The following is a 20,321-nucleotide window of genomic DNA, read 5'->3' on the forward strand; positions in this document are numbered from 1 at the left end:
TATCTGATTAAAACAAGTTTTCCTTCCACTTCAGTCGTGCTCTACTTGTTTGTTAAATAAAACGCATTGAAATTTGTTGTTTTAAATGACAAATTTGATATTAATACTTTTTTGTTGTTGTTGCAAGGCAGTGTACATGTGGTCAACATTAGGGTTGAGTGGCTCAGAAATAAAATAACATCCCCTCAAAAATCAACTATACAATACATTTTTAACCTGGTTGCAACAGGCGATCACTGCAGCTTTACAAACCTAAATCAACCTCAACATTCATACCCAACGGTCGCTCGCCTGCTCTGGGAAAAACAAAAAAACGGTTCAAAGAGCAGGAACAAAAAAGCTCAAATTGGCTGTACTTTGTGGTTTTTGTGACTTTTTTGTTTTTTTAGAGGAAATGTTCAAATGAACAAACTCCCACTAAACAATTTGGCCAACTGTAGTTAAAGGCAAAAACAACATGCAAGAATAAAAGACACTAGAAAATGTTTGATTGTGGCATAGCAGAGGATCTGGCGTGTTATGTCTTGCACAGATCGGGATTTTGGAGGGTACAACCTCTTAAGAAAAAAAAAAAAGACATTTTGTGGGACTTCTCATGGATTATAAATGCATGAAAAGTTCAACTGGAAAGTAGGCATAGTTTGTATTTAGAATAACTAGTTTTACAATGTAAGAAAAAAAAAAAGAATATCCCCAATATAGATTTAAATTTACACACATTATTTACAGCTAACTCTTGTTTCTTGTGCATGTGTGCAAATGGTGGAGGATATGGATGTGCTGGGCTTTTCCTGGTTGAATGTACAAAATGCATCGACCAAACTCCTGCAGCGGGTCGGAACATCAAACAGGTCAGGAAAAACCCGGCACACCGCCCAATGCTCAGCACTATCCAAGTCAAGTATTTTATATCCAGCTTTTACAGCATTGAGAGTCTGTAGGAGAGAATATGATGCAAAGTCCAACTCCCTACTAAATAAACGTGGTTAGGTAGAAAACAGCGTGTGGCTCCCCTCGTGTTTTACCCTGCAGAAATTCGACAGACAACTGTTTGAGCAAAATAACAGTGCAAATGTTGACAACGGGCAAAGTAAATGTTTCTTTTGGGGGAGAAATGGAAACAAAATGAGGGGCTGAGTTTGTTGGGGCTTATAAACACATTTAAGAGGAAATAAAAGGGAAATCCTTGGTGTGATGGACAGGCAACAGAGCGGTGAACATAGTGGCAACTGTGGTGCTACTGGTGTTTGTAGCAAACCTCTAATGTGCGGTGCTGAATGTGATGGGGTTTGTGTCTGCTTAGCAAAATGTGACGTTGGCATGGCGCCCAGAGGAGCTGAGGTGCTCTGATGACGGGAGTTTTTATTTCTGTTATTATTTTTTGGATCCTCACACCTGGATGGGTCCTAGTTGCTGAGGAGAAGTTCTGTCGCCGTTTCCACGTCCCAGGATTTTGAAGACAAGGCCGCTATTACTGCATTCTGAAAATATGAGAGAGAGAGCGCAAAGGTGAAGATGCAAGTCTGTGTGCTCCAGATATAAAATTTAACTACTGTAATACTTTTATGCATATTGTTATATTGTTTTCAATTGACAAAAGTTTCTTGCTCCTTGTTTCAGCACTAGTTAATTCACTTCAGCTAATACACCAATTTTTTAAGACCCAACAAAACAAGGTATGCCTGTAAACTGCATGCAAGTTACATGTACTAAAAGATCAGGATTTTTCAAAAACAAATTTGCTTTTGCCTAAAATCGTGTCATGTGAGGATATGTTCAAACGCGGTGCTCAGACCCAGAGAGGCGTCTCTAACCTTATCGAAGCCCATGGCACAGAGTTTGTCTATTTTTCGCGTGTAGTCCGGACTGGAGACCGGAGCGCCGGCGTAGACGTGTGACCACAGCCTTGCTGTCTGTTTGAACATTTCTGGGTTCTGCTTGTACTAAGAATTCAAGACAGAAAATTCAGAAATCAATTTTAAAAAAAGATCCAGCTTTTCAGTTTTGTAAAAAGTTGTACTCCAAGTAAATAAAGCTAAACTAAAGAGCAGCTTGATTTTTGCCAAAAGAAAATAGAAAGTAATTCTCACCTGGTTTGCAACGACTGCATCTTGTGGATCATCTGGTTCTGCTGCAGCAAGAAGAGCCTGTAGGGACAGCAGCACGGTCCGCAGGGTCATAGCAGCTGCCCTGAGTGAGACAGACTCAACACGTGAGCGCGAGTTGATTTCTGAACGTCACAGATCACAGCGTTTAGCTCTACGCGCTCACCACTGGTCTTTTAAAATGTCCAGACATATTGCTCCGGTCACTGAGCTGATGTTAGGATGCCAGATCTTTGTGATGAAGCGCACCTGAAGAACGGCGGGTCAAGGAAGACTGATGAGTCAATATAAATGGTGACAGTGTATCTAGTTTCATTTTTTTTTTAATAAGTTGTAAAATAAGACAATATTATTTTTGATTCATATAGCTTTCTTAATAGCTGTATAAATATATTAAAAAAATTGAGATAAGCTTCGTCTTATTCAAATTTTCTCTATCAAGCAAAGAAACATGGAAATCTACAAACATCCAAGATCTGCTGTGTATCAACACAACCCGTCTCTCACGGCAACGGGTCGTGCAGAAGACATCTGCGTCCGTACAAATTACTTTGTCCAGCCCAAGATCACAACAGAAGAGTAATTAAAAGCTTTTTAAAATTAAAATTGTTGATTTTACTTCCTATGCTTTCTCTCGATTTCAAAGTAATCAGAGCCACACATCCAACAACTTTCATCTCAAAAGCAGATTTGGCCAGACCCAGTAACTAAACTAGGCTACAAAAGTAAGGACATATTCCATTCTTGCTGATGAGAACAGACACAAAAAAAGAAACCAAATCATGAAATTTAGGAAACTACATGCCTTTCTATTAATAAGGCAGACCTTATGTTTTATTTTAACAACATCAATTCAAAAGGCGAGGACCATAACAGCAACACACTTAGAATAAACATTTATGACTGTTTTTCTCCTTTTTAACTGTTAAAAATGTAAATCATTTGTCATAGCTTTAGCCATCCTGAAGGACTTTTTGCCCCAAAATAAGAAAAAGTTGTCAATAACTGATTAAACTTTGTCATAAACAAAGACTGATAATAATACCAATGTATGCCAGTTACAGTTTCAACACTACAAAGTTCTTCCATCGTCACGTTCCTGTAGTTTTAGGTCGTTTTAATGAGATGACAGAGAAAGTGCCGGAGCGACCAGAAATCTCTCCTGCTGTGTGACACAGAAAGGATGGCAACACTGACCCCATCTGTAGCTGAGCACTAGCTAACCCTGAAACAGGACTACTACTCTGTTTAACTTAAAAAAAAATTTCTACTTTTATTTCATCATCAAACAGGATAACAGCACCAACCACCCCTACGAAGGCAACACGATTTTAATACTACAGCTGACAAGTCGCAAGCAGCGTTGACGTTAAACCAAGCAGGCAGTCCGACTAATTAACCGGCTAGATTTTAAAGAACAGAGCAGCTGAGAGGAATAATATTCTGCTCTAGACGATTTTACAGATTTTGTTTTGAAATGCTGAGTTTATGTTATGATACAGCAGCACTTGTATTCAAGATAGTCAGACTATTAGAATGTCGTGACAGTCCATACCTTGCTAGAATAGCTATGAAAGGTATTTAAATACTTGCTGGTGATGCCCAGCAAGTATTTAAAATTTAAAACTTGTTGAACAGGATAGCCACCATGAAGCAAGAAAAAAAAAAAAAAAACCTCTTGGATCTTAAATCCCTAAAAGACAACTAGTTCAGCTTTTCCCTTGCGATATTTAAAAGTCAACTCAACAGGCAGTAAAGGCCTTACAGTTTGTTCAAATCAGAACATTCAGCTACTCACCTTTGGGGGGTTAAATGGATAGGTTTCTGGGATTTTTATTTCAAGCTGATATCTGCCACCTTAAAAGAGAAAATAAACAAGAGAAACACCATTTTCAATCAGGACATATTGAGCCAAGTGTGTTTTCTTTACAGAAAAAAAAAATCTGTTTTTCAGGTGTGTACCTTCATAAGGTGTATCTGGTGGTCCTGCTATTTCACCTCTCAGTTCTGTGAAGTTCTCGTCTACCAGATCAACTTTGATCTGGTTTTTACTTGTCTAGATATTGGGAGAGATAACAGAAAGGGAATGTTTTAAGGGAAATAACAGATATTTTGACACAAACACTATGTCCAAAAAGTGAGGCCTCTGACAAACCTGACTCAGGTGATTTTTAGAAAAATTTAAAGTAAGCTTCCTACTTCTAAAGGATGTCTTGGTTAAACGTATCGTTTGCTTGTGGAACAAAGCAACTTAAAGTTAAAACAGAGGAAACAAAAACTTTGCTGGAAGGGAAATACACAACATTCACCCCACAAGCCTCCCACAGTGACCACAACCAGCTGATTACAAAGCTGGTAAGGGGCTGAAAGCACAACATGAGATGCTAATGCTAACTGTAGATGGGGCATCAAAACATCGCTGCCTTCAAGTAGCTCAAAGCAGCTAAACTGAGATGACACCGGTTTATTTGTCGAGTCGTGGTAATCCATTGGACACAGGTTACAGTTGGTGTAAAACCGCTTTAATTAATTTTGAGCAATGTTTACGGGCACAGCTGATAACAGCAGGCCCGTCGTTCGGCGAATCCCCGGTGTTTCCTGAACACACCCACCTGACACGCGCCTGGCATTTTTTGAAGCTAACGCTAGCTTAAGTTCTGATGTTCGGGCCTGACCTGACGCAACACAGAACCAACACCTCGTCGGGTGATTCCCCGTCTTCCACAAACACCGTACAGTCACTTCACATGTCAACGGAGTCGAAATAAAAAGCAAAGAAGGAGCTGTGAGGAAGTGAAAGCAGTCGGCGATGTAAACAAACCTCCTCGCTTTTGAGAACTTCTTTGAACTCTCTCTTGATCCTTTGGACCGCGATGTTAGCCATGGCTGTCTGTCTGCTGAGCCGCCTCAGAGCTGCACCCGGGGCTTCTCCCGGTGTTGTCTGTGTGGGGGTCGCCTTGCCTTCTGCTAGTCACGCTTAAGGAACTCCTTCACTTGTACCATTTAGCACTTCATTTCAGCTCAGACAGAGAGAGCTCACCGTTGCCGTCGCCTGCCAACGCAGAGTCAGCGTCAGTCAGTCATTGAGTCCAGAACATGCTCACACAGAGCAGCTGCAGCGTGGAGCACAAGCTAGAAGTTTCATTAATGAGCCTCGGTGACACGCAGACAACACGATCTCCTTTCAAACTGGCAATCAGGACATTTCTCTCTCCAGCGCTGGGAGAAGGCAGACCTTTATGTGTGTCTGTACATATATTCTTTTTTCTTAACTAACGTTCAAAGTGATTGTTTTTGATTACACCTATTAATTTTAAGATAATAAGAAGGCCTAACTGCTTACATTAAAAAAACGATGTATTTCCCAGTTGTTCTAAACATGCCACATATCAAACATAACTTAAATGAATTTTTAATTTATAATTTAACGCTTTGAAATTGGGGTTCTGCCTCTTTAAGAAACTCCTGCTCCATATATATATATATATATATATATATATATATATATATATATCACCCCTTGAATAGTACCACCCCTTGAATAGTGCTCATCTGGCACTTCTATTTGCAGTTTTGGCCAAAAATGGAAAAAAGAGGCCACTCAGAGAAGAAGAAGCCATTTCTCCAAAAGCAACATGAAACACCAGACAGTTTGCAAATGGAAGTCTAAGAACATTATCAACACTGTGAAGGCAGCGTCATGTTCTATTATTTTGCAACAAGAGAGAACAGCCTGAAAAGTTTGGTGACAAATTGCTCTTTAATTTGGACCTTGACTAAACTGCCACATGTATCAAGACTGTGGAGTGTCAAAACTTGACTTATTGCGGGGTTTACATCTCTACTGCTATTTGCACTTTTTCTCTTTTTAAATAACATTCCTGCTGTTATTTGCACATTTACTACTGTTTGCTGTTTTATTTTTTCTTGTAAATCGTTTGTTATTTTTTAAATGCAGAATACACATGCATATTTTTAAAAATTACTCAGTTGCACATGTCTGGGTCAGACAATGCTATTTTTAATAAAGGCACAGTACTTTATATTTTAAATTTGCCTTTAGTACACTGTATGGTATTCTTAATTATGTTTTTATATTGTAATTGTTGTGCAAAATCTCCATGTTTAAATTGCCTGACACTTTGCTGTCAGATAATAGTAAATATTTCTATTCTATTCTGTCCATTGCAAGTCATTTACACTCAGTTGCACACAAAATTTGAGGAGGGTTTTTAACAATTGTCTCATGTGTTCCCAAAAGAGTACTTTGCTCACAGACAGCAGAGGTTTAAATGGAGTGTTTCCTTTCTGCTGTTTCCTCGTGCTTGCTCTCAATGACACACTATTAGTATTTTTAACTGGAATTTTCCAAACTGAAGACACCTAATGTCCTTAACAGGCATTAGAAGACCTGTGAATAATATTCAAAGCCAGAGATACTTCAGAGGAATCCTTTAAAAATATTGTTGCATCGTCAGCCAGCTGACTAAAAAGAATATCTGTATTTGCAGCCTGTATACCTTTTATTTGACTATTTTTAGATGAGCAGCTAAGTTTAACTCTGATAGTTCTGATATGATCACTTCTAAAACTTCATTTTGACATCAGTGCAACCTTTCATAAGTCGTTTCGGCCTGTTTACTTGATACCTGTAATATGGATGGATCCATGTAGAGATCGCCAGACTGTAGATTAAAAGACAAAAGGGAAACTAAGGCCAGATTTTTACATACAAATTTGTCAATAATATCTTTGCAGTCGATAAAGGGATCATGGTATTGTAAGGAAAGTGCTAGGTTAGCAACTTAAGATTGAGGTGTGACTAACTGTACCAACATTTTAAATGTAACTTTTTTCTTAGGAGTGCTCTGGAACACCTGGAGATGATGGAAATGTGTTTATGAAATAAGCATTCTTCATAAACACAAGAAAATTATAGACAACCCTGAGCATTCTCCTCATAGAACTGTCTTAAAACAACTGTCTTTAGTCAGAGGCTTCATTGAATAGATAGTAAGACAGCAACAGGAGGTTCATCAGCATCTACAATACGTGTATAGATAGATAGAAAGATAGACAGACAGACAGACAGACAGACAGATCTGGACTGTTTGTTTACGGTCGAGGCTGGATGATTTCGATTGGCTTAGAGACCTACCCGTCAAATATTTGGACCAATGGCTGAGGCGCGTTTCACCACGTGCACGTATGGTCGGAAGGTTCTGAGCTTTAAAGTAAACACGGAGAAATGGTTGACATGACGGCGGTGGTTTGACGGTGAATATCGGCATCAGCGGCGCTGCAGCAGAGCAGCATAGGCCCGATAAACGCATTCAGTCGTTCCTGACAACTTCTAAGCTCAGGTAAGACGTTTTTCCTTCTTTGGTTTTGTTCACTTGTATCTCTAATCGAGAGTATTCAATAGTAAAAAGAAAGGAAAATAGAACAAGACAGGGTGTTTTCTCCTCCTCATCTGGCTAGACTCGGAAGAAGCTAGTTTGCTAAATGTTTTCCGAGAGCACGGACGGTGAAACAGAAAGATTTTGAGTAGAAAGTGGAAGCTGTGGTTTGAAAAGCTCTGGTTTTAGTTGTGCTAAGATGAAGTGATTAGTTGTTCTGCTTCTACGTTGCTCTAAGCGGAGTTAGCCACCTGCGGAACTGCGCTGTTTAAATGGTAGGAGCTAAAACTTACAAGGAAATAGAGGTTTTAGAGCAACTATCTTATTCCAAGGCCGGTTTTGAATTTCCAGACAGAGTTTGGCCAACTCTCCATACAGTAACATCTGTGTCCAAAGATTGCATTGGAAAAGCAACCGCAGGTTTATTTATTTTATTTGCTAATCATGTTTCTTTTTAAATCCCGCTTAAGGTTTATGTCACTACATGCATATGATCGAGACATGGAAATCTCAGCTATAGCACAGAGTTTTACAAAAGTTTTCATTACCTCTTAAACTTACATCTGAAAAGTGCGGCCTGCTTTTATATTCATCCCTCTTTGCCTCCAACACCACTGTAGTAGTTTAGTTTGTAAACTGAGTCCACCTGTGATTTAATCTCGGTAAAACTACAGCTGTTCTGAACAGTCATCAGAGGTTTGTTTGTTAGGGAACATTAGTGAACAAATGCAGCAAGAAAGCCGTAAGATGTCACATTTTCATTTGTACTTTACACAGAAAACGTGTGGAAGAAGGCACTGGAAGTTTTTGGTCAACAAGCCCAACGCACAATGTTAAAAAAAAAAAAAAAAAAAGCTCATTGCACATCACCCAAAACACTTCATGGCTAGGTTGGAACATGGTGGTGGCAGCATTATGCTGTGGGGATGTTTTTCTTTAGCAGGATCAGGGAAGTAGGTCAGAGTTGTTGAGAATTAAACTAAATGCAAGTAATCTTGAAAGAGAACAAGTTAAAGGTTGTAAAATACTTCAGATGGGGTTCAACTTCTATCAGGACAACGACTCTAAACATGCAGCCAGATAAAAGCGTGTTCAGAATGTCGGAGTCAAAGTGTAGACCTGAAAGCTTTTGAGAATCTGTGGTAAGACTCCAGAAAAACTGACTGAGGTTGAAATTTCAGTTTGTAGATGTGCAGAGCTAACAGAGCCATTTCCCAAAAGATTTCAGGCTATAATAGCATCGTGGGGGCATTAATATGGACTCTGCATGAAAGAATGCAAATTCACACCACACTGTTCAGATTTCTTTTTTTTTTTTTTTAAGACATGCTGAGAAATGAGATATTTGCTACCTGCTGCTCGTTGTTATCTCGTCTCCCTAGGTCCGTTAATGTTGTGTGTAAAAGTGAAACCACAAAGACAACAGTCACTGTTCAACTTCACAATCATCCAGAATTTATTCAAACAATCAAATACATAAAATCACATCAACAGCTTGTCATAATCATCAGAAACCAAAACCACAAAGAAGAAGAAATTAATTACCTTAGAAAAATACAAAGATGCTCCTCCGGAGACCACTCCGTGTGGCAGTTACGACAGTTCCACCCCAGTGATCTGATTAGCTGTTTTAGGTCAATTACTTTTATATCAAGGCGTGTTTTTACTCTCTGATGCGTTCTAACGTAGCGTTTAAAGGTTGTCTCTGCCTACCTACAAATGCAGGTGTTTACCAAGGCCAAGGGATGAATTCATTGTTGTCTATGCTGTCCTCCCTGCGTACTTTCCCAGGGTATGAACAAAGATGTGTTCATTTTCATACAGAAACATTTTACTCAAGAAAGTGGGACCAAAGTTTGTCGCACAGAGCTCTCCTGACCTCTCCTCTGACCCAGTGCATCAAACAGCAGATTTTGATGATAAAAATTTGCACATGTTCCATATAATATCTTTAAACTCTTATAAAACAGACATGAGCAGCTTCAATACCAAAACATCTGTTACACTCAATATTTTCTGATTAGTTTTCAAACTTCTTTGGTAATAATGAACTAAAACATTTTCAGATGAATATATGATTTATAGACTCTTAAGAGTGTGATCTACTATAAAAATCTATTGATTAGACTAATTTTAATCAAATCGGGATCATTATATCTAAGAAAAATATTCTACTGATTAAGTTATATATTGATTAAACTATGAGTCTAATTCTAACCTAAACTGAGGCCTACTCAAAACAATCATGGTCTGTCTAATATTTCAACATGCGCTAAAATTAAAACTAGCATAATTAAACTAATATTTCCAACAGACACCATGGATCATTTTCCTTCCACTGTACTTTTTGTTGGTTTTCACATAAAATCTCAATAAGAAAAGTTTCAGTCTATGTTTATAATTGCATAGATTTAAGCATGAATGCTTTAGAAAGGTATTATGCCATTGAAACTAAATGACTCAGTTGGTAATTTCAGCGCTGGATTGTAAAAACACTTCCATCTGGTCTTACTCTTTAGAACATCACCTAAAATTTCACAAATGATCATCCAAAAACCATTTTACATCCCTCAAATGCCACTAGCATTTAAGATAAAAGATCATAGGCAACAGAAAAGTGCAGATAAAATCTCCCATCTGGCTTGAGTATAACACAAAACGACACACACCGCTGCTGACTCTCCTTAGCAGAAGAGTCTCCTCCCCCTTCTCTTGTCTGTGTGTGTCCATCGAGCAACAAAACAGCACTGACAAGAGGCAGCATTGGATTTCTGCCACTTGTTCATGTATGCCCTACTTACCTGAAGTGCCTCTGCTTCAAGGTGGATTCTTGCTGGTGAGAAATGGCTGAAGGAGGCTTCGACCCGTGTGAGTGCATCTGCTCTCAGGAGTACGCTATGAGGCGCCTCATCAACCTGGTAAGCAGGGCAACTGACAGGATTTCTCTCTGATTTATACATTGTGGCAGGTTGATCTGTAGGGCTGAGGCAGATTGACAGTCAAACCTGCTGTTGGTACATGTTATCCGGTGAAAATGTCATAAAGTGTGTGAGTTTCTACAGCTGGTTCGTAAGTGAAAGTATTCCCAGAGGGAGTAATCCGCATACAAGGCGTCACTGAGTGACCGGAATGACACATCCTGGTTCCTGTTGTGTGTTTGTCTTTCGCTCTCCAGTGACGTCTGTAAAGTCAAATTGATTTCATGTTTTGTTAATTGTTAATTAGTGAAGGATGCATTGTCAAAGATGAGATTGGCATTTGTAATAAAAGCTATGCATCTAGTCATGGTTTCAGTTTCCATGTGACCTTATTTTGTTTTTGTGCCCAGCTGTAACTTGCATGGCAGGTTGCAGTTGGCTGAGAACTGAAAGCCACTCTCAGCTTTCTGATTTGCTTACCACAATAAGGGGCGTTGCCTTAATGACGAAAATATCTCAACTAGCGTTTACTAGTCAGGCCTTGGAGGAATCATGAGTCGCTATTTTGTATAACAGAAACTTTTGTAACACTGTGTAGCATAAAGTTATATTTCGAGTTTATAAAATGTTTCCTCTGCATTTTCAGCTCAGGCAATCCCAGTCGTACTGTACTGACATCGAGTGTCCTCAGGAGTGTACGTATCCCCTCCGCCCACAGCGCTGTGTGTCAGAGTGTAAGGCACTACAGCGGAGACATGGCCGTTGACGCTTGCTGTTCTGTTTCTGCACAGTGCCCGGACCCAGCGGGTCAGTGGGTGGAGGAGGGGACCTGACCCTGCCCATGGTCCTGATGGGGTGGGTGGTGGTGGCTCTGGTCCTGTTTTTGCTGCGCCCTTCCAGCCTCAGAGGAGCCCGTCCTTCTGGCAAGCCCTCTGGACCTCACAATGTTAGTATTGATCAGTTTCAACGTTTTGAGTTTTCACATTTCCACAGTGTGAGATGCATAAGTGTCTTTTCCACATTTTGTCACTTTACAACTTTACAAGTACAATGTGTTTTATTAGGATTGTATGCAATAGACCAACGCAAATTACTGCGTAAAGTGGAAGGAAAATGATACTTGGTCTTCAAGTTATTGATTTCTGTTCATGAACTCTGAATCAATTTTATTTAAAAAAAAAAATAGTTCAAACTCAGTCAGATTGGATGGAGTGTATCTGTGAGCAGATACTCAACTGAGTTTGGTTTTGAACTTTGACTGGGCCGTTCTAGCACTGTCATACGGCCAATCAATGAGGATGTGGCGCCTCCTGCTGGCTGCTATGTATATGGAGAGTTTTTTAGTTAAATCCTTTATGCAGAACTGCACTACAATTTATTTATTGTAGCTTTCAGTTTCTATTGCTGATGGTAGCCTGATTACTGAGCCTAATAACAGCCAGACTTTTAAATGTATGGAATCGATTAAAGCACAATAGTAAACTTTTGAAATGATTAAATGTTTCATTTAAGGTCAAAATTGAAATAAAAGCTTCTAGTTTGGTTTCAGATATTTGCATATCAGACTCCAGAGAAGTCAGTGACTTTTGAGAACCATGACTAAACCTTTCCATTCTAGTTCTGGATTTTTATCTGGGGTTGTTGTCATGCTGGAAGATGAAGCGTCACCTCAGTCTCAAATCTTTTGCTGCTCTTAACAGGTTTTCTTTCAGGATTGCCTTTTATTTGGCTCTGTCCATTATAAAGGAGGCTCAGTAGTTGCATTCCACATTATTAATACCTTATTTGTAAAACATATGTATTATTTTCTTTCCTTTTTGCAATTTACTGCTTTGGTGTTGGCCTGTCACGTGAAATCTTATGAAAATATATTAGCGTTTGAGGTTGTGAAATGGCGAGAAATGTAAAAACAAAAGTTGAAGGGGTATAAATACTCATTTCAAATGGTTTGGCATGTGCCCCCTTATCTCCAGAAGGCTAATTGGTAACTGTCTTGGTTTGCAGAGTGAAAGAAGGGAGCCCCCTGCACCACCAGTGGACTAACACTGAGTCAGACCACCACAGGCTACAACTGTGAGCAGGACAACAGCATCTTCCTGTCGGCCTTAAATCACAAATCTTCTTTTCATTACCTGGTTACAGTTTTTGTTCTGTGACCAATGTTACTAAAACTGGCCTGACACTGAATCAGTAAACTGTTGACGTGATCATGTTCTATAGAGGCTAAAAATAATTTTTTGCACACATATATTAGAAAAATATAAACAGTATAATTTGTTTCTTTGGCTTTTCTCTTTTTTATATATATATATTATATGTCCTTTTTTGTTATGATTGAAATCTACATTAACCATTGCATTATGATTTATAATAATCAGCAGCCTGTCACTAGCTGTTAGTAATCCAGAAAACGGACCCTTTAAGGATATTCCAGCATAAGTACCACTTATGTTCTTTTACAACTCAGGATCCTAATTATCAGTACGTTGCTTATTCACAAAGTCTTAAATCAGGATGTGTGTTTGAGGTTGAAGTTGGTCCCAGGTCTCAGCCATGGTGTTAACACACCATTAGAGCTGGGACATTAACTCTGAATGAAGGAATGTGCTGCCTGATTAGGGTGGAGATCCTGGAAATTCCCCATTAGGTGGTTTTGATTACCGTTTCCAGTCTTGCTCAGTCAGGAGTAGTGCGGATTTTCTTGATTGCTCTAAGACATTCCTCTCAGTAGGTTTTAAAATTGTTACTTTAAGCTGTGCCAGTAAAGACATATCAGGAATTTGTCTTTATGCAATGAAAGACTTCCCTGAAGTAAATTGAATAGCTCAAATCTTAAATCGGGATTTTCTTTTTGGAGTGCTTTCTAAGTTGTGAATTAATCTTGTTTTTGTTTACAGCAAACCACTTTAGATCAGGTTCTTAAACTGTACCAACAAATCAGTCGGGGTATACTTCTTTTTCAGAAGTGTAATAATCCAAAGGCTGACTAAATATGTATAGTTAAGTGGTGCCAATGGAAATTTATCGTTCTGAAATTAATTTTAAGCACTTTTTACAAACTATTTTCCAATACAAAGCTATTTGATTAAATGAATGGTCTGCATGCTCAAATATTTACCATTTGAGTTATTGGGAACAATATTTAGTGAAGAAGTAGTCTATTTTTCTTGGATATTTTCTTTTCTGTTTTACATAACGACGCAATCAGCCCACAGCCACTAAACCAAGACATCCTGCTGCTTTTTTCTTAAGCTTTATCAGAGTTTGTGAACATCTTTCTTATCTGGGATTTGGGATTCTGAAACTCTTGCATTAGCTGTTGTTGGATTGAAGGGTGTTCAGCTGGAATGCCTTTGGACACGTGGCTACCTTATTTCAATACCAGCAGCAAATTTCTTTATTTGTTCTGTAGCTGTCAGGATGGCCAGGAAGAGCTTTATGAATCATATTGACATTAGGTTGTGATATACAGGAACGGATAGAAAATGGGTTACATCTCTGACTACTGTTTATCATATGACACCTCAAATGATAATGTTTAGTAAATAGAATTTTAAGGGCTTGAACTATGCACTTTTCTTACAATAAAAAAATCAATACTTAAATCTGAACTGCTTGTCTTGTTTTTTTTTTTTTTCTTTAAATAAGATCATACATTTCTATGTAATTCAGTTAAAGGCTGATATTTCCTTGTATGACTCATTTAAATGTGACAAGTTAGTATAAATGGAAAGAAATCTGTAAGGGAGCAAATATGTTTTCATATGGTAAAATGTACCATCAAGCCTAAAATTATTCATGAAGTACAATTCACTGGATTAAAAAGAGAGAAAAAAAAATCTGACTTTTTTTCAGTGTCCCTGATTCTCTTCTGTAATTTGATTGCTCCAATGCAAAAATATTTTTCAATTAATCACTCAAAAGTGTATGAATGTTTATAATAAAAATATGTCACTTTCTCCAAAAATATATCGTTTTATTTTTGTTTAGTTTAGTTTTCTCTCTCTCTCTCCAGAGATCCCAATCTCTGAATGTTAGGTAACAATGTTTTCAAAATTACCAGCAAACAGTCCTCTGTTCGAATCCTGACATGTTTTCTCCGGGTAGTCTGGCTTTCTCATGTAGTCTAAAAGCATATGTAACCTCGATAATCGTGATCGATCTATCAGTATAAATCAGTTCTGCGTTGTGTGAATAAGGGCCAGGAGACAGGATGAGATGAAACGTCGTTTATCTGTGCGAAACAGAATATGGACTGATCAGAAATCAGGTTCATCACAGCGGGTACAGCACCTTACGAGGAACAGCATTTCATGTTAGCAAAAAGCTAACATAACATTTTACTGGAGTGTTAAACTCAGTGAACCTACCTCGCGCCCATCTCTCATGAACTGGCAACGAGATGTCTGTGTTCACTATATTTAACCCTGCCAACCACCAGGAGGGGGTGCTGTTTCACCCTTTACACATGAACCCAAACTTGGAAGTAATGACAATTGGAATTCTATACAATATTAACTATGTTACATATATACGCCTGGATATTTTTTCACCCTTAATTGCCATATATTAATGTCAAAATGTTATTTAAAGTATCAAACACATTATAAGCTACGGCTCTAGTCGTACAGCTATAAGTTAATTTAAAAAGTTCAAATTAACTAGTTAATCTTTCGAGCATGCGCAGTGTTGACCTGTACCTCTCGTCTCCCTGGGTTACCGTCAACAACTCCGTTACCTCAAGCAGCAATGCTAGTTCGGCTTTACTTGGAGCTTTTTTATATAACTCTGTGTTATTTGTAACATCCTACGGTAATTTTCCATACAGAGTTACTTCATCGTCAAATGTTGAGTACTGCCGAACAGGAAGTAGCCTAGAGGCTAACTAGCACCAGCAAAAAACCGTTGATGATAGCATGCTAATGCGGATGAGAGCGTGTTGTTCCCCAGTTTGGTTTACATGATGACAGATCAGGAGGTAAGGACACTGGCGTATGCAAAAAGTCCGAAAACATCGAAAAGAACTACATTCCAGGTAAGAGCTTTAATGTATATTTGGGTTATAAACCAGTAAAGCATCAGCCCTGTAAACTCCTATTCCAACAACTCTGTTGTAGGATGAACTTCAGGCTGCTGTGTCTTCCAGGGCAAGCAAAGCAAATGCACAGCAACACTTTTATTTTGATGACATTAACGACGATGAAGATGGTAAGCATACACCTGTATGTGGGGGGAAAAAAACAGATCGGGACAGGCTGGATTTGCTAAAGTTTAAAAATCTCCAGCAATCACACCAGTGGAAACAATACATGTCTGTCACATAGAAAAATTCAAACGGGAAAATACCCAGTTTTACATTAGTTGAACTCTCTGAAGATAAACAATATATGAAGACATTTGCTTTATCTTCACCATCCACAGCAACATCTGTCAGAAATTGGTCTACCATGTTGTGTACCAATGGTAACTTAACTGAGCTTAATATGGCATTCAAAACACTTTTATGCTATTAGCACATTAAGACATAAGATTTTTTTAATTGTCATTATGTTCCTAGAATATAATACAATTGCAGTGCAACCCTCAGTGATAAATGAATATGACACAGCATATAAATATCTGTAAATATATTTCATGCAAACCTCACTCACACTCTAAGATCAGTTTTCAACATGGGTTTAAGTATCTTCTTATCGACATGTCTAACGACATGTCTAAAACTTTGTGAAATCATACTGTGGGAGCACATTCTTAACTTTTAATTGTGCTTTCTTTGAAAATAAATAAGCTGCTGAGTAGTATATGTAAGATAAAACGAATTAGTCCAATGACTGACTTTGCCTTTTACTTGCTGTTTTTCAGACTTTTTGGATAAACTTCTAAAATCAAGAAAAAAAAGGATTGATGCCTTCAAAGCAGGAAGGAGTAAAGCGACATTTAATACCTTTGAGTTTTCAGACGAAGAAGACAAACCCACCAAGCCAAAGAAAGTATCATTCCTGAAATCCCACAGAAGCAGCTCCAACTCAAAAGACACATCAGGGTCGGATCCACATGAGTCCTCTAATGATGGAAATGTCCATAATGACGGAAACGTCCAGAATGAAGCCTCTCTGTACCCTCAGAACTCCACAAATGTTAGTGCTGAAAACTCTCAAATTAATCCATCTAGTGAAAAACCGACAAATGGTCCGCTCACAAAACAGACCTCAAGTCTGTCATGTCAAATATCAGACGATGCTCTTTCTTTGCCGTTACCGTCTGACGGCACTGTGGTGGAGTCGCCTGGTCCAGAAGAAGATAAGACAAATCCTGGCGTGAAAGAAACCTCTGAGACGCCACCAGTGTCTGCACCTCATCTCTGCAACACTGTTTCAACTGGTTAGTTACTATTAGCTCTTTTATTCAAGGCTGTAAAAAGTTATCTTGATATTTACACTTTGTTTGACTATTCAGGCAGTGTTCCAGAGATGCCACCGAAACCCAAACCTCGGCAAAGGACGCTTGGCTTGAAGTCACTCCTTTCACAGAAGAAAAGGGACGAGGAAAGTGAATTTCAGGATTTCAGCAGACCCCAAACGTCTTCTATGTCCATTCCCTTCTCAACTGATGCATCCAGCAACATAACAGTAAGAACCAAAATTACATAATATAGATTTACCTCTTGTTTTTCCCACTTACTGCTCATTCACCTAATTCAAAAATATTTGTAGGATGATAATCGTTTGATAATTTTCTTCCATCAAGGGTTGAAAAAACAGAATTACATATTTGCAAAGTACATGTAAAACAGCCACTGTTGAACAACGTGCTTTTTTGTGATACGGAAGTAATTTCTAGGAAACGGCAGTTAATTCTTGTGTTGTTAATTGCAGTGGACAGATGGAGACCAGACAGCTTCATGTAGCCCCAGCAAGTCATTTTCAAATAAGAGTGAACAGTCACAACTCGTCACCAGGTCTACGTTTGATTCTGGCTCCAGAGGTAAGTACTGACACACTCTGCGGTGTCAAATCAGTGATACAACTCACTCTTCCAGCTGACTTTTGATTTACTGTTTTATAAGGCTTTCTATCCGACGACAGCAAGGAGCAAGGGAGACCCTATTCTTCATCATTTGAAGAATTTAATGTAAGTCAATCTGTGCTTTATCTAACATGGCTGTGATGGATTTTTTTTTTTATTTGTTACACATCTGTTTGATTTGATTGAATTTTCTTCTTAGGGACACGCAGGAGATCCCTCAGATCAAAGCTCTCATGCCCTTGAAAAGTCCTTTGACACCAAGTGAGTGAAGGAGGCTTTACTAGTGTTGCTGCATAAAGGAAACTGAAAAAGTAATTGACCATTGTTTCTTTTCTTTTTTTTTTTTTCTGGCGTTAGGACTTCCTGTTCTCACTCTAAAACCCCTGAGAGGTCTCAGAGTGCGTGCTCCAGAAAAGTGGAGTCAAAATATTTGGGAACACTCAAAGTTCTAGACCGGAAACTGTCCTTACAGGAGTCTTCTCCTCAAGCACCAGAATCTATCAGAGCTGCAGTTTACCAGGTCAGAGTGAGTCGCTGCAGCATATTAAGTCACCATGGAGTTTGGTGTGTTTTTTTTTTTTGTTTTGTCATGCGGTGAAGGTGAACTTCAAGTCAGAGGTTCCCCCGACACTGCAATGTGGTAAATCATTTTCAAAATGATTAGGTCAAAATGGACGGAGGGTTGGAAGGAGTGTTGGAAATACATATTTGATTGATTAAAGCCCTCTGTGCTCACAACAGGAATGGCTCAAAAAGAAAAAAGAAAAATCAAGAGAGAACATGCGGCTGAAGAAGAAAGAAGAGCTTATAAAGAAACAACAGAAAAAGGTGAATCTCGGTTTATTTCTACCATCTCTAAGGTAAATATGAACACGTAGTTATTATGAGTGGCCGTCTGTCTGTCTATGAACAGGACATGGAGTCTAAAAAGGAACATGCCAACGCCTCTTTTGAAGCCTGGAAAGAAAAGAAAGCAGAGAGCCTCAAAGCCGAAGCAAAAGAAAGACAAAATATGATTAGGAAACAGCAAAGGGAGAATAAAGAAAAGGAAGAAAGAAGACAATCTGCCATACAGGTGCAGATACAAATTATTTTGAAACTACAAGAGACATGAAAGTGTGTAAGCTTGATACTGATCAGTGTTTCGATCATAAAGGTGTTTGAGAACTGGAAGCGTGAGTATGATCAGCTGCTCATTGAGAGAAACAGAAAGCAGAAAGTGGCTGAAAGTAAACAGAAGCTGAAGAAGCAGGAAAAAGAAGAAGAAAGGCAGCGAGAAAGCAAATCTGCATTTTCCGACTGGTGGGTATAAATCACATTATGTCTATCTCTGTTTTTAAAATAATTTTACTGAAATGATTGCTGGAGGTGTATTGCCACTCCATCCCCAGCAGATTCAGTTCATCCTCACATCTGCTGAAAATATTTTTCTGTCCTGCCTCGCTCTCATCTATGCGGTTGTGAAAAATCACCAACCACAAGGTGGCGCACTCAGGCTAGATGTTCCTGTTTTAACCCCCTTCTAAAACAAACGCCTTCTGCAGTGAGGTCAGTGTTAACCCAGTCTGTTTTACGTGGTTTTCTTCACCTGAATAAGGTGTGACAAAAAGAAAGACCTTCTTCACGAAAAGCTCAAGAGGGAGCGTGAAGAAATCAAAACAAAGGCAGAAGAAGAGCTGTACCTGAAGGAAGAAAAAGACAAGACGGCCATAGAGACCTATGAAAACTGGCTGGTAAGTCCAACGATGAAGAAAATGTAACTGGGTCAGAGCTCAGAAATATCCACTATTGTTTGCTTTTCAAACAGATAAAAAAGGATCGAGAGCAGAGGAGAAGAAAAGACGAAAGAGTGATACAAGAAATACTTCGGGACAGTCCTCCACCGTGGAACCCTCCAAATAAAACCATCCCATTTAGAAAGTGACAACCTACAGGGCTGTTATCTTTAAGATTCAAGTTCTAATAAAAGACACTTGGATATGGGCATAAACATTTTATGACTTTTTCTTTGCATTAACTAAATCAAATAATTTGAATAGATTTGTTCTTTGTGTTACTTTTGACACATTCTACCACATTACAACATTTAGTACTAAAAACTGTCTTGTTTCTTTTGAGCTTTAAGTAACCATTCCTTGAAGAGCTCATCACTCCAGTTGAGACTTATGCAACAAGGCTGTAGTTTCAGACATGGTCATCCAAATACACAGCCGTCTCCACTGGTAAAGACATGTACCAGTCTTTACTAGATACATTAATTATCTTTTACTGCTGTGGTGAAATCCTTCCCAGGAACATTTTCTGTCATTCTATTATAGTGATTTATGGAGATTTATTTATCTCCCTCATTTGCCTTGTTTATTGCTTTCATCTTTTTAACTCTTTGGTACTCTGATTTGAGATAACCCTGCTGTAAGTTTCTCTACAACCTTTTCCCTGAAAATATTGGTGTGTGTGTGTGTTGCTGTCTCAGTAAACTATCATGAACACTTAAGGACAATTTAGAAACCAATTAGCCTCACTGGTTTGGGACTGTGGGAGGAAGCTGGAGTACCCTGGGGGAACAATCATACCCAGGACGTCTTGCTTCAAGGCAAGAGTGCTACAAAGTGCAGCATAAATTACGTACATGTACAGCCAGTTGGTTACTTTGGATTCTTATAAAGGCATGCTGGAATAAGGGGATGACCACTGACTACAAGGTACATGCTTGACTTTAAAGTTTGATTGTGGAAAAAAAGTCATGAATCCCTTTTTTCAACACAACAATTATGCTGTAGCACATGTTGGTAGTAGATAAAATAAAATATGAGTTAAACTACACTGTACTACACTGTAGTTGTAAGTTAACAAAGAGGGATGGGTGATATTTT

The 20,321-nt window shown here is 38.7% G+C and overlaps 3 protein-coding genes across 4 annotated transcripts in view; 2 read left to right on the forward strand and 1 right to left on the reverse strand.

Moving 5' to 3' along the window:
* The window catches only part of ube2kb (ubiquitin-conjugating enzyme E2Kb (UBC1 homolog, yeast)), a 7,291-nt gene extending 1,976 nt beyond the window's left edge, over positions 1-5,315 (reverse strand). The window contains exons 1-7 of one of the 2 annotated variants that reach the window (XM_015032354.1): positions 4,927-5,315; positions 4,068-4,161; positions 3,904-3,962; positions 2,272-2,354; positions 2,091-2,190; positions 1,815-1,943; positions 1,396-1,481 (exon numbers count right to left, since the gene is read on the reverse strand). In XM_015032354.1, coding sequence (XP_014887840.1) covers positions 1,407-1,481; positions 1,815-1,943; positions 2,091-2,190; positions 2,272-2,354; positions 3,904-3,962; positions 4,068-4,161; positions 4,927-4,989 — 603 coding nt within the window. In that variant the 5' untranslated portion in view covers positions 4,990-5,315 and the 3' untranslated portion in view covers positions 1,396-1,406. Of the gene's footprint in view, positions 1-1,374; positions 1,482-1,814; positions 1,944-2,090; positions 2,191-2,271; positions 2,355-3,903; positions 3,963-4,067; positions 4,162-4,926 lie in introns of those variants that run through there. The other variant, XM_015032353.1, reaches the window with a different exon arrangement.
* A 2,002-nt stretch (positions 5,316-7,317) lies between these two features.
* smim14 (small integral membrane protein 14) lies at positions 7,318-14,033 on the forward strand. Its single transcript, XM_015032355.1, has 5 exons — positions 7,318-7,468; positions 10,327-10,422; positions 11,069-11,117; positions 11,214-11,368; positions 12,427-14,033. Exons 2-5 carry the CDS (start codon positions 10,348-10,350, stop codon positions 12,463-12,465), a joined length of 318 nt encoding a protein of 105 aa, XP_014887841.1. The 5' UTR covers positions 7,318-7,468; positions 10,327-10,347; the 3' UTR covers positions 12,466-14,033.
* Positions 14,034-15,091: 1,058 nt separating this feature from the next.
* On the forward strand, positions 15,092-19,438 carry map9 (microtubule-associated protein 9). Its single transcript, XM_015032356.1, has 13 exons — positions 15,092-15,457; positions 15,540-15,630; positions 16,285-16,803; positions 16,879-17,051; positions 17,298-17,406; positions 17,489-17,553; positions 17,648-17,709; positions 17,806-17,968; positions 18,190-18,276; positions 18,362-18,523; positions 18,605-18,750; positions 19,046-19,181; positions 19,256-19,438. Exons 1-13 carry the CDS (start codon positions 15,383-15,385, stop codon positions 19,370-19,372), a joined length of 1,905 nt encoding a protein of 634 aa, XP_014887842.1. The 5' UTR covers positions 15,092-15,382; the 3' UTR covers positions 19,373-19,438.
* Positions 19,439-20,321: the final 883 nt, after the last annotated feature.

This window comes from Poecilia latipinna, unplaced genomic scaffold, assembly GCF_001443285.1.
Source record: "Poecilia latipinna isolate Pla-1442-1.1 unplaced genomic scaffold, P_latipinna-1.0 Scaffold237, whole genome shotgun sequence".
Taxonomy (NCBI): Eukaryota; Metazoa; Chordata; class Actinopteri; order Cyprinodontiformes; family Poeciliidae; genus Poecilia; species Poecilia latipinna.

Excerpts from the sequence above, each read along its gene's own strand:
- smim14 (XM_015032355.1), top strand. The coding sequence starts at position 10,348 with ATGGCTGAAGGAGGCTTCGACCCGTGTGAGTGCATCTGCTCTCAGGAG. Across the intron at positions 10,423-11,068 it reads TGAGGCGCCTCATCAACCTG|CTCAGGCAATCCCAGTCGTA; the intron begins GTAAGCAGGGCA and ends CTGCATTTTCAG. Across the intron at positions 11,118-11,213 it reads CATCGAGTGTCCTCAGGAGT|TGCCCGGACCCAGCGGGTCA; the intron begins GTACGTATCCCC and ends GTTTCTGCACAG.
- map9 (XM_015032356.1), top strand. The coding sequence starts at position 15,383 with ATGATGACAGATCAGGAGGTAAGGACACTGGCGTATGCAAAAAGTCCG. Across the intron at positions 17,407-17,488 it reads GTTTGATTCTGGCTCCAGAG|GCTTTCTATCCGACGACAGC; the intron begins GTAAGTACTGAC and ends CTGTTTTATAAG. Across the intron at positions 18,524-18,604 it reads GAAGACAATCTGCCATACAG|GTGTTTGAGAACTGGAAGCG; the intron begins GTGCAGATACAA and ends TCGATCATAAAG.